Source organism: Bombyx mandarina, chromosome 01 (assembly GCF_030267445.1).
Source record: "Bombyx mandarina strain Sakado chromosome 01, ASM3026744v2".
In the NCBI taxonomy this organism is placed as follows: Eukaryota; Metazoa; Arthropoda; class Insecta; order Lepidoptera; family Bombycidae; genus Bombyx; species Bombyx mandarina.
The window spans coordinates 6495135-6508628 of record NC_143208.1 but is presented as its reverse complement, the minus strand read 5'-3'; the positions used below and the strand labels follow the sequence as shown (position 1 = coordinate 6508628).

At 39.4% G+C, this 13494-nt stretch overlaps 1 protein-coding gene across 2 annotated transcripts in view; it reads left to right on the top strand.

Annotated features, from left to right (window-relative positions):
* LOC114244552 (uncharacterized) overlaps window positions 1-13494 on the top strand; it is a 127985-nt gene that overhangs the window by 17425 nt on the left and 97066 nt on the right. For both annotated transcript variants that reach the window (XM_028176406.2, XM_089728301.1), the window contains exon 2: window positions 12754-12840. In XM_028176406.2, coding sequence (XP_028032207.2) covers window positions 12766-12840 — 75 coding nt within the window. In that variant the 5' untranslated portion in view covers window positions 12754-12765. The remainder of the gene's footprint in view (window positions 1-12753; window positions 12841-13494) is intronic.

Below are 13494 nucleotides of genomic sequence, written 5' to 3'. Positions count from 1 at the left end.
ACCGGCCATGAACGTAAGCTTTAAAAGAATTTTTGCCAATCCTTAAAGTTACGAGTATCATTTTCACGGTTCGGAGCTTTTCAGATCAGCCATTTACCAATCCAGTAAGTATTTAAATAATGTTCGTTTTATTGAAATACCTTTCCCAAATATTTTGAATATTTTAAACTAATTAATTTATTCTCGGAAAATTAAGTTGAACAAAGTTAAAATTACTAGTAATTATAATACGGTGTTTGCCGAAGCAAGAGCATGCTTAGTTATGAAATCAAAACAAATTGATCGTTTATATTGAGAACATTAAAATAATTTCAACAGATTATCTAACGTTAAAAACAGAAGATGAACCTTAATAATTAGTAAGCATTAATTAATCTTGACAGAATCGAATTTGACATAATATACTATTTCACGGTGACGCGATGATGTACTGAATTTATAGACATTCTAATCGCTATGTATGTATAAAAAACGAGAAATTATACCGTAAAAGAAGTTTCAATCATGTCTACAAATCGCGAAAAATGAACAAAATACTATATTGAGACACTATGTTTGATACATCTTTTTTTTTTTTTTTTTCCGCAGGAGAATATCGCCGGATCCCCACCCGCGCGGCAGGTGGGGTATGTGGGAGTTGAACCTCACTAAAAACTCCTGCCGCTTATAACCGGCGCCCTATCTCGGACCGGGCCGGAGCCCAGTCGGGGCTATTGAAACGGCGGGACAGGGTTGACGCAGAGCACATTACATCCATCCCACCGTCCCACGGACGCCGGACCGGCGGCCGCCAGCGACACGACCACCGGTTCCCTCGTTCAGCGGGCCGAGAGCCCGCTTTGATGGCGCCGCGTTACACCTTCCCCCAGAGCGGTCGGGGGAACGCGGTCTACCATCACCCGGCTTCCTACTGCGGGTGAGCGTGCAAAGCACGCCACCCCACGTCTGGGTCTCTCCCCGCACAAAACGGGTGGGACCCCTAGCTCTTAGGGGGCCAGGTCACGGATACGACCCCGGTCCCGACCCCCTGCTCGGCGGCGGCGGGTTTCTGCGTAGTGAGGAGAGCTTTGCCTCACTCGCCCCGCCGCCTCCTTCTGCGAGATGGTGCACTCGCAGAAGTCGAGCATAGCCTTCCATGACTCATCGCCGCCGAGCATCGACGCCACGACGCCAGGCAGCGACAAGTCAGGTCCTATCTTTGCGACCAGGACACGGCGCTGCACCTCCCAAGCGGGGCAGACAGCGAGCGTATGCTCCGCCGTGTCCAATGTTTGATACATCTTAAAGTATTTTAGAATATTTATCATATTTTGGCTTCGTGTGTGGTTTTAGTGTCCTAAACGGTAATCGCTAAAGCTATTCTTTTTAAACCTCAAACATTTCATGTCTTTATTAAAGAAAGCATTATAAAATAAACAAAATTGCTTTTAACAACGTGTCACATTTTCCGTAAGGCTCATAGAATTTTCATAAAACATTGAACAATGCCCGTCATGTAAACAATATCACGGCATTAATGGAAATTGTTTCAAGACTTGGCGTTTCGATTTTTCAAAGAGTTTTCCAACCCAATCTATTTATTGAACATAAATATAAATTTTATGTGTGTTGGGAATTCAATTTCTCAACTGTGAATCTATCGATCTTCCTCCAAATAATAAAATAACTTTGTGTACAATAAATAAAAAATTATTACTTTCATTATCATCACACTTTCCGTTGATTTTACAATGTGTGCAAATGCGTCATTTTTCGTTTTCTCAATTTTCTTTAATGATATACATTTCACTCTCTATATATTTGAACAAAATTCGATTTTATTTGCTGATAAATACACATTTGGTGGGAAGAAATTTTGTCTAAACTATTTTAGTTATTGGTCGACTATTCGTAAATGAATTAGGAATCTAATTTTGATTGACCGGTAATTTATCGGTTACCAGACTTAAGAAAAACATACCCGAGACGAAAAAATAACAATTCCCCCTACTCTATCCCACTACTCGTAAAGCTTGTAGCAGTAATTTCGTTTTCGATTCAGAGATTTGATGTGAAATTGCAATACGTTGCTACTTAGTTTAACTTTTCACTCTTTATACTTTGAATTCGGACTAGCTAAGCTCGTTCAAAGAAAACTTCGCTGCTCTATACATGTTAAAATTAGTTCATTAAATGTTCACAGCTTTCTGTACTTTTGCTATTTATTTAGCGAGAGCTGAGCTAAGAATAAACTCGTGCTAACGCTAATGAGAAACTTAATATTCTTAGAAGCGAATGTTTAATAAAAGAAGATAGTATTCCTCAGTCTTTGTAGTGTCAGTGCGAGCAATGAAATTGCTCACAGACGAGAAGAACTATAAACAAATCAAAGCAAGGTTTCACTTTACAAAGCAATGGCGTTCGTACTCGCACTGGTGTTATTAAAAGCAGCGTTTAATTTGGATGTTAAGGAACTCACTCACTTTAGCTCTATAAGTTGTTATTAAAAAAATATCAACTGCTGAAAATGTGCAAAAATTCAAATAAATCTATGAGAAATTAAAAAAAAAAACGAAATAAATTTAATGAAATTAGCATAAGAACTTCATATTTTATTATCATTTATGACGTGCCATTTTAATTTCTATCGTTTCGTTGTTCTATTGACTATTGATTGAGTTTTTTTCCACTGGGGCGGTTTGGGTTTCTAACTGAATTTTAGTTAAAGAGTGGCGTAAGAGATCTGCATAAAATATTATACTTGTCAGGTTCTCATGAGTGTTCTTTTGTTATCCGTAACACAGGATAAATCGTAGTATCTAATGACCGTTGAACTTAAATGAATTTTGAATGAATGAACATTGAATTAACATTGATTAGCATTTGGCAGTATCAGCATATTGTCACGCGTATACTATAAAAATATAAAGAAACTAAATGACGAGAAATAATAAAATATTAGTTAATTAAGTTAAAAAAGGAAAACCTAATGAAGTTTTTTACGAATGGAGCACAAACAGCATGCAAATAAAATTAAAACATCAACAGCAACTTTTCAAACGGAGTATTTATTTCATGCTTTGCTTGCAAGCGAGTTTTTAATAGCACCCTAACTTTGTATGCATACATATTTCCGTAAACGCGCTTTTAAAAATTGCTATTCAGAATAGTTTAGTTTCAGAAAATCAGACACGGCATTCTATTGTTATCATGCATCGTAGTGCCATTCGTAGCAATTTGTAGCATTTCGTAGCATTTCGTAGCAGTCTCCCTGCATTGTTTTCTCACAGTGTATTAATTGCCCAATTAACTCTCTCGAATTGGCTCGTACAATTATCAACGTATTCCGAAGAAGTTCGTCTTCTATGTTACTTGAACTATGCAAACAAGATGCCTAGCTGGTGTTCAGCCTTAGTCCATAGATATTGCAATATCGATGACACCGCTGAGATTGAATCATAATTATTAAATCCATCCAAAGTACATAATTAGGAGATTTTCGTTCTTAATTGCGCAGGTGAACGATCTTCATAGCTTCGTATTGTTGATGCTTATAAATGTATCATGATTATATTATACCTATCCATAATTATTTGTCGTTTTTTGTATTAATATTTAAAAAAAAAACATATTTTTTTTAAATCAAAATCTAACGCGCTTGACATTTTTTTTAACAAATCTTAAATACTCGTAATAGGTTTTAGAAGCGGAAAAAGTTTACATAATAAAGTCAAAAAACGTATTATTTCAATGATAACAGAGTTAGTTAGCACTAGAACGAATATTTAAAGATACCTTATAAATAACATATATTTGGCTAAGAAAAAATGTCTTCTCTTTAGAAATATATCCATAAGAGCATAAGTCACCCGGTGTACTCATAGCGACACCGATGTTCTAATTCGGAACTGGGATACCAATTTTTGTAATGAAATAAATACTGATATCATGTTTACGAATAGGACTTCCAGGATAAACGAATAATATCGTTTAAATATATTAGTTTAAATATCAAACCAACAAAAATTATAATTTTCGTATTTTTTATACAATCGAGACAGACTTCAAGTCTCAAGTTAACAGCATTCACCACAAGGTTTTTGTGTGATCCAAGAAGCACTCGACGTCAGTACCGCGATGAGCTTGTTCATCATCATCATAATCATCATAATCATCATCAGCCTTTATCTGCCCACTGCTGAACATATTGTTCATGTTAGCAGGAAAACAATAGCAATTTGGATAACAACGAGCAATAAAACAGAGTGTATTATTCATTGTATACTACGAAAAGATTTTTTATTTTTATTGCCCTTGTAGGCAGACGAGCATCACCGCCTGATGATGAGTGGTAACCGTCGCCCATGGACTTCAGCAATGCCAGGGGCAGAGCCAAGCCGCTGCCTACCGTTGAGTACTCTCCACAAGCCTCGTTTGAAGAAGGACAAGTCATAGCGCTCGGGATACTCCGTCAATTCCAAAGACGGATGGCAAAAACGATCTGTGGAAACGCACTGTGGATGATCGCAGTGGCTCCAGATAGTACAGATGAACTCTACTCTGGTGGCAGGCGGTGCGATAGTAAAAACATTATTAAAGGTTAACATGCGCGCTCAACTAACTAATGACAATGAATAAATTTAATTCTGTATCTAAAATGAAACTAACGAACAACATCGCTTCGTTCAGTACTTAATTTAAAAAAATCCGAACATTATTCTCGCGAAGGCCCCGGCGTTTCGTGTCTCTTTCACTAACACAGAGATACGCCGAAGCTCTGTCTCATTTAATTAGATCCCGTGTTCCCCAAAATGTACCGATAATGTTTCAGTTACGAAGCGGGAAGATGAAAAAGAAAAATGTATTTCTCTTTTGAAATTCCGATAATACTATGAGATTTTCATTGATTTTGTTTATAATTTGATTTCAAAAGCGGCCTCGTAACGGGCTTCGATTATCAATCTCGATCTAAATATAATAAAAATGAGAAAAAATATAAGTAAAAATGAATGTGAAACACAGAAAATTTTCAGAATTTTGTCAAGTTCTTCAGATACTTTAGAACGGTTGTGGAAACTGTTACACTATTACTATGGATCGGTTCACCGTACAAGGTCGCTCGCGGTAGTCCTGTGTGCTTAGTGTGAGTTTTTTAACGTTCTCTATAGCGTAAAAGTTAGCTCATATTTGTATGAAATGGGATCGTTTGCCTATGTTTGCCGCTAGAGGTGCTGTTCCAACTGCATACAAAATTGGGTTAACTTTTACGCTATCGTGAACGTTAAAAAACTCGCACTAAGCACACTGAACGCAGTTACAATAATATTACTTTTGTTACATACATTTTTGTTCAGGTTTCGATCGATAATACTTCAAGCATCCTCAACAGGAACTCTATTGAGCGTCTATTTTCCTATTATCTGGTGCTCGTAAGGTCTTCGTCGCGGCCGCTTAAAGATGCCTTCGGAAGATTAAAGTTGCAAACATTATGAAGCTTTCGGATCTAGCTAAGCTATATTGATGTTAGCTGGTTTCAATAGAGGTTCGACAGATGAAAGCATATTGTAGTCTTCAGAATTTAAGTGAGGCAGCAGTCCAGTGCAGCGAATTTCTTTGTTGACTAAAGTATAATGGATCTCTTATACCTTTTTTTTCCCTCCTATACCCTATTGATGGGGCTGGTATTGAATTTCATTCGTGAGTACACGTTTTATTTAGATTATTCAGTCAATTTTACCTTTGCCCCAGTCTTATTGTGAAAAAAGCCCGGATGACTTGTCATACTTATAGAGATGTTTTGTTTTTAAGCATGTGATTATAAACTTGTTCATGAAGTCGACATTAAATCGATATTCGTGTGTAGCGCAATTCACGTTGCGATGTCTATAGAGTGCGAGAAATCCTTGACATAAAATGGACTATGAGTTCGTTTACATATCGAAAAAATTGTATTTACGGATCCGTTAACAGTCTAAAATTCGTGTAGGTGCTTAATTTCCAGTATGTACAAGTTAAATCACAATGTTTATAAATTAATAGGTTCTTATCTTTATCGTAACTACTGCTACTTTTATCAATCAATTATTAATACTGTTAAGTTTGTTTTGAGCTCCAGAAATGTAGTACCTACAAGAAACACTCATAAAAAATTCATAACAACGCTTCGTCAAGTTACTTAGCCGTTAAGATCTCATAATGCGTATTTAAGGCATTATAAAATCAAAAAATTATGCACGAGATAATAACTAAGTTTGCTTACTTTCAGCACTTGAAGTGAACTTTATTGTAGAGTTATTCCAAACGAATATCTTAATATCTAATTTTAAACTTTCAGATTGTGAAAACCATATTTTTAGGTTGATTATTTCGAGTTTTTAATTGAATTCAGAATTTCTAATAAACAGATTAAGAACGTCGGACAAATGATTAATAAAACTCTTCAGGCGCATCTCTTTATGTGACAACCCTAGATTCGAGTGCCTAAAATTAAATATTCGATTGCTCTGCGAGTTGAATATGAAATTATTCTGTGCATTTAAAGAGGCCGTAAATCGTAGCCATTGTGACCTGTTATGAAAAGAAAGAATATTAAATTAGCTTAGACGTCTCAAGCGAATTATCGTTCTATTAGTATAAATTTAAGGTTTCAAGTCATATGAGCTACCGAAATTGCTTAAAAATAAGTGGATATAGCAGTTTTTCATTATTTTATTTGAACGTAAGCATCATCTAGAATACAATCTATACTTATAAATAAAATTGGAGTGTTTGTTTGTAATATTGAAATAACCGCTTTTTACTACATGCATATGAATATACTTATTCTGGCCATAAATACTGTTACAATTAAAAATAAACAAAATATTACATTTGAATTTTTTTTTTTTTTTTTATAACAAGTAAGAGGCAAACGAGCAAGACGGGTCACCTGATGGTAAGTGATTCACCGCCGCCCACGGTCACCAGCGTTTACGCCAGTGCGTTGCCTACCCTTCAGATAAGAATATGCTCTTTTCTTGAATAACCCAATGTCGCAGTTGTTGGGGAAGACCGCTGATGGCAACGAATTCCAGAGATTTACTGTGCGTGGCAGAAAACTGTTTTTAAAACGCATTGTAGTGGAACGCCAACCATCCAGATGGTGCGGATGATAGTTCCGGCGAGACGATCGGTTGCGAAAATCAACGGCTTCTATTAAATTGAACAACTCCTCGGAACACTCCCCATTGTAAATTCTGTAAAGTATGCATAGGGAAGATAAATCCCTACGCAGTGCCAAAGGATCTAGCCGATCGGTAAGTACAGGATCGTCGACAATCCGAGATGCCCTACGTTGAATTCGGTCAAAGGGAGATAGCTGATAACCCGGAGCCCCGGCCCAAAGGTGGCAACAATACTCTATGTGAGGCCGCACCTGCGCCTTATACAGCTTAAGGCGGTGAGCCGGCTTGAAGTACTGTTTGGCCCTGTTGAGTACTCCGAGTTTTTTGGAGGCCATTTTAGCCTTGCTCTCCAAATGACCGCCAAACTGGACAACACTCGAAATGTCTACGCCCAGAATGCCCATGTTCGGCTTGGCACAAAGGTGAGTGTTTCCGAAGAGTGGCGATGCGACAAAGGGGGCTTTTTTAGCGGTAAACGCGCAAACTTGAGTCTTAGAAGGGTTAAACTGGACTAGATTTAGTCCCCCCCAATCGGAAATCTTCACAAGGGATGATTCGATTTCAGACACAAGTTTGTTCCGACACTCATCGACGTGATCCCGAGAGATATTGCTGCGGCCGAAATACAGTGCATCCACGGTACTGTCATCCGCATAGCAATGAATGCCACTGGTATGCAACAAATCATTGATATGCAGAATGAACAATGTCGGGGATAACACGCAGCCTTGGGGAACACCAGCATTTACGGTCCGGGGGTCCGAGCATGAGCCGTCTACGACGACTTTAACTCTCCGTTCCGCAAGGAAACTGCCGATCCACCTACAAAGTCTCTCAGGAAGCCCATAGGAAGGAAGCTTCGATAGTAAGGCTTTATGCCAAACCCGATCGAAGGCTTTCGCAATGTCCAAACTAACGCCTAGTGCCTCACCCCTACTCTCAACCGCCTGCGCCCAACGGTGAGTTAGTAAAGCCAAAAGATCACCAGCTGATCGGCCTTTGCGGAAGCCATATTGGCGGTCGCTGATCAGCTGGTGCTCTTCCAGGTAGCCCATGAGCTGGCGGTTGATTATGGATTCCATAATTTTGGAGAGCAAGGAGGTGATAGCGATAGGCCTGTAGTTGGACGGATCTGAGCGGTCGCCTTTTTTAGGGATCGGGTGTACTAGAGCCGTCTTCCATGAATGTGGGACAACGCCGAGGACATAAGAGTGTCTGAATAAGCGCGTTAAAACCGGTGCCAGCTCTGGAGCACACACCTTCAGCACAATAGGAGATATTCCATCGGGCCCACTCGACTTGTTGACATCCAGGGAGAATAGTGCTTTCCGCACAGCACACTGTGTGAAGCGGACGTCCGCCATTGTGGTTTCACACCTCGGGATGGTAGGAGGAGTGTTCCCCCTGTCGTCAAGAGTCGAGTTTTCCGCAAAGATAGAGCCAAGAAGATCGGCTTTCTCCCTTGCGGAATAGGCCAATGAACCATCCTCCCCACGCAAAGGTGGAAGCGTCGACCGACAGAAATTACCCTGGACAGCCTTGGCGAGAGACCAGAACGCACGAGAGCCAGATGGCAGGCGCGCCAGTCTCTCGCCAATTCTCCCAACGTAATTTGACTTTGCCAATGCAATTTGCTTCTTAAAGAACCTGGAAGCAGAGTTGTACTTCTTCTTGAGTGAGTCAGAGTTTACATCCTTAGCGGCCTTTGCCATAGCCCAAGCCTGGTAGCATTCCCGCTTGCGACGATGTGCGTCACGGCAGGACCCACCAAACCAGGGCCGAGACCTGCCACCGACAGGCACCGCTGAGCTAGGAACAAACAATTCCATGCCCTGCAGCACGACGCCGGCAACCGAGTCAGCGCAGGTGCTAGGATCCTCTGACTTGAAGCAAATCTGCCCCCATGGGTAGGATGCAAAGAAAGAGCGCATCCCGTTCCAGTCTGCTGACCTGTAGTGCCAAACACGTCGTCTACCAGATGGAAGTGGTTGTGACGAGACGGTGAGAGGCACCACGCTCCGAACTAGGCAATGGTCCGATGACCCGAGAGGAGCATCGACCCATACCCGAATGGGTTCGGGGCGAGAGGTCAGCAGAAGGTCCAATAAGGAAGGCGAATGGTCTTCCACATCCGGCACACGTGTGGGAGAAGGTACCATCTGCGTCAGACCATTGGCAATGGCAAAATCGTGAGCAGACCTTCCCGCATGGTCAATTGAATTTGGAATCTGTCATTTTTATATGATTGCTCATTGTGTTTTCTCATTTTGGCGCCAATACATTGTACAATATTTTGCGATATTAAAATGGAGTGGGGTGATAAAGAGAACCGAATTTCTGTGATTGCATTACACAAAGTAGGTATGGAGCCAAATGCAATTTTTAAAACTCTCCATACGCTTGGTATTAGTAAAATGTTTGTGTACCGGGCTATTAATAGGTGCAATGAGACCTCCTCTGTTTGTGACAGAAAAAGATCTGGCCGTCCACGTAGTGTTCGTACGAAAAAGGTGGTCAAAGCAGTAAGGGAAAGAATTCGAAGAAATCCTGTCCGAAAGCAAAAGATTTTATCTCGGGAGATGAAGATAGCACCTAGAACCATGTCGCGTATTTTAAAAGATGACATAGGACTTGCAGCATATAAGAGACGTACCGGTCATTTCTTAACTGATAATTTAAAAGAGAATAGGGTGGTGGTTGCGCTATGCGGTTGGTAGACCAAAATTGTAACAGTCATCTATTACAAAAATGAGTGTGGACTGTATTTGCGTTGTTTAACTATGACACTTTCTCGGGCCGTGGCGGGAAGAACCAAAGAAACACAACCCGAGGGAAACTGTGAAGGAAAACGCCGTACCTGGAGACGATGGAGTCGTCCGAATTACGGCTGCTAGAAGTGCTTGAAGCCAGTTGGTGTATCTTCTATCTTGCACGACACTGTGATACACTGACACTGACATAAAATCGAAACAACTACTGAAGCGGTACGCAAAGGGAGGTCATAGAAATTTTTTGTTTACGGATGAGAAAATTTTTGCAATTGAGCAACATTTTAACAAACAAAATGACAGTATTTACGCTCAAAGCTCTAAGGAAGCTTCCCGATTAGTCGACCGAGTGCAACGTGGGCACTATCCGACTTCAGTTATGGTTTGGTGGGGTATTAGCTATGAAGGAGTGACTGAGCCATACTTTTGTGAAAAAGGTATCAAAACATCGGCACAAGTGTATCAAGATACCATTCTTGAGAAGGTAGTGAAGCCCCCTAACAACACCATGTTCAATACTCAAGAATGGTCCTTCCAGCAAGACTCGGCGCCAGGTCATAAAGCTGGTCTACGCAGTATTGGTTGGAAACGAACGTTTCGGACTTCATCAGAGCTGAAGACTGGCCGTTGTCTAGTCCCGATCTTAATCCGCTGGATTATGATTTATGGTCAGTTTTAGAGAGTACGGCTTGCTCTAAACGCTATGATAATTTGGAGTCCCTAAAACAATCCGTACGATTGGCAGTGAAAATGTTTCCCATAGAAAGAGTGCGTGCTTCTATTGATAACTGGCCTCAACGTTTAAAGGACTGTATTGTAGCCAATGGAGACCACTTCGAATAAGCTTTTTATACTGTAAATTGTTTTATATTTATGTATTAAACTAACACACTGTAAAAGTAATAAATGATATTTGCCATAGATTCTTTTTTGTTTTCCTTTGTAACAGTATTTATGGCCAGTCTAAGTATATACGGTACATACACCAAAATATTTTTTTTTACAATTTTTGTCTGTCTGACAGGCTGTTTATGCCTGTCAGTCTGTCTGTCTGTTTTGTTCCGGCTAATATGTGGAACGGCTGGACCGATTTTGACGAACTTTCACTGATAGGTAGCTGATGATGATATAAGGACTAACTTAGGCTACTTTTTTAGACTGGTTTCGCCCCGCGGCGTCACCCGCGGTACTACAATAATCGCGGGGCTCAGCTTTCAATAATAAAATTTAATGTTTCCGAAGCGAAGCGAGGGCGGGTCGCTAGTTAAACATAAAATTCGAACAATTCGATTGTTTTCAAATACTCCGACATTATCTGCGACAGCGTCACTTTCGCCTCTCACAGAAACGGACCCAAGTAAACCTCCGTGCGACGACTTCATAATTTATTAATTTGTATAAGGTGTTATTCCCTTAAGTCCGGACAATTTGGGCTACCTGAACAAGAATTAATTCCGCACCGGCCTTTGTTCGTCTTGATGTAAAATCTCAATGTCACAACAAACAAGCTTTACTAATATCGCACGTTTACAAATTAAAGTTTAACTACGCTTTATTTTAATAGGCCCAAAGTAAAATATACATTTTGATTTGCTGTTTTTGCGCTGCGCCGTGTAGGATTAGTAAAAAAATCTGAGAGGCGACAACATAAATGTGGCTTACGTCCTCGAATATAGATTACAATGGCGCCTATTACAAACTACATGCTTTTTAGCAGCTACGTGCATGTCGATACCCGCTCGTAAAGGTTTGGTACGAACTATATATAATCTTGATACTTAATATCAATTAGGCTATGTAAGACTAAATATATGTAAAAATAATACTCCACAAGTAGGAATAAAAAAAAAAACCTAAACGCAAATGGGGCGTATAATAAGCTAATGATAGCACCGGAGCTAAGTATGGATATTCCCCTATAGAAGTTTTCAACGAGAAAAGTTCCGTACAAAGGCTTGTGGTGCCGCTAAACTTGGTAGTCGGTTAGCTCAAGAATTGCGATTGCTCGTTCCCAACAATTCATTATGAAATACGTCTTCGGACAAGTATTTGACATTCGATGAAGTATAACTAGATGTGTACTAGAATGTATTGTACATTAATTAAATTGATTTATACCTAAAGAAATATTACAACAAATTCATAGATATATGTACAATTGATTGAAAAAATTGCAAAATTAAAATTGAATATTTCAAAATGACGACCAGCCGCTGTCCTTTTTCGTCACTTATTTGAATTTCAAATTCAATAAAATTCTGAACGTTGAAACACGATCGCTGAATGTCAAAGTTTTAACCGCTGAAACTTTTTCAGAGGATTTAACACAATTACGTTTTACCAAGCAATCAAATTTTAATATAACCGGATAATGGCATCCTAGAGATTTTTTAGATGTATAAAGTCAACATAGATTGATCGTTTAAGTATACATAATGGGAACGTCGTAACGCTACGTATACTTATAAATAGCCATAATTATGGTTTAACGATTTTTTTTTTAATTCAATAATTGCTTATGTGGGTGGACGAGCTCACAGCCCACTTGGTGTTAAGTGGTTACTGGAGCCCATAAACAGCTTCGACGTTAATGCGCACCCACCTTGAGATAGTTTGTAGGTCTCAAGTATAGTTACAACGGCTGCCTCACCCTTCAAACCGAAACGCATTACTGCTTCATGGTAGAAATAGGCAGTTTGATTGTTCCACTATGAATACATAATTAAATGCTATTCAACAATTGTTCATTTAAATGCTAATTGTTCGTCTGCTTTTGCAATACTTCTTATATTACTTCCTTTATATTTTATGGAAAATTGTGTAACTATAGTCTTCTGTCACAGGTCATTGACAAAATGCCAATCATCCAGTCGTGTTGCTGCTGGCGAAGCCTCCGCCGAGGTTGCTACGCTGCCGCCATATATACTATGGTAAATACATCCAATATTATGTTTAAAACGTCGACTGCCATATAGGTCACCGGTGCCCTACGCGGCGCATTGAAGTAATTATGTCGATTTCTCTCTTCGAACTTCTGCCGGAACATCTAGTAGACTCTGGGAAAGCCGAATCCGAAGATACTGAGAATGAATCTATTTCTAATCTAAGAGACCTCATAACTAAAATATAAATTAAAAACAAAAGAAGACAAAGATAGGCAATCCAGGCGCTTAGTCACAGAAATCGACGTAATAACTTCAGTGCTCCGTGTAGAGCATCGGTGACCTACGCGGCAGTAAAAGGGTTAATAAAATTTATTTACTATATATTATTAAATAGGCTATTCAAATGAGGCATTAGTAAAACGCTTTCATAGTTTTGTAATGATTCAAGGTCATAGTTCCGAGTCAATTTTCTTCACTCTTTTCTATTAAATAACCCGGTAGACTTCGTAGTGCCTCAATCGATAAATAAAAGAACTAAACTTTTGTATAAAATAAACTTAAAACAAACAAAATGAATCTGTCCGACGGGGACAAATCAAAGGAAAAACAAAATTGTTATTTTTATTTAATTCCGAGCATTTTCATATTTATCTACATTTTAAGCCTTCTCTGAACTTCTAAGACCAAAATTAGCCAAAT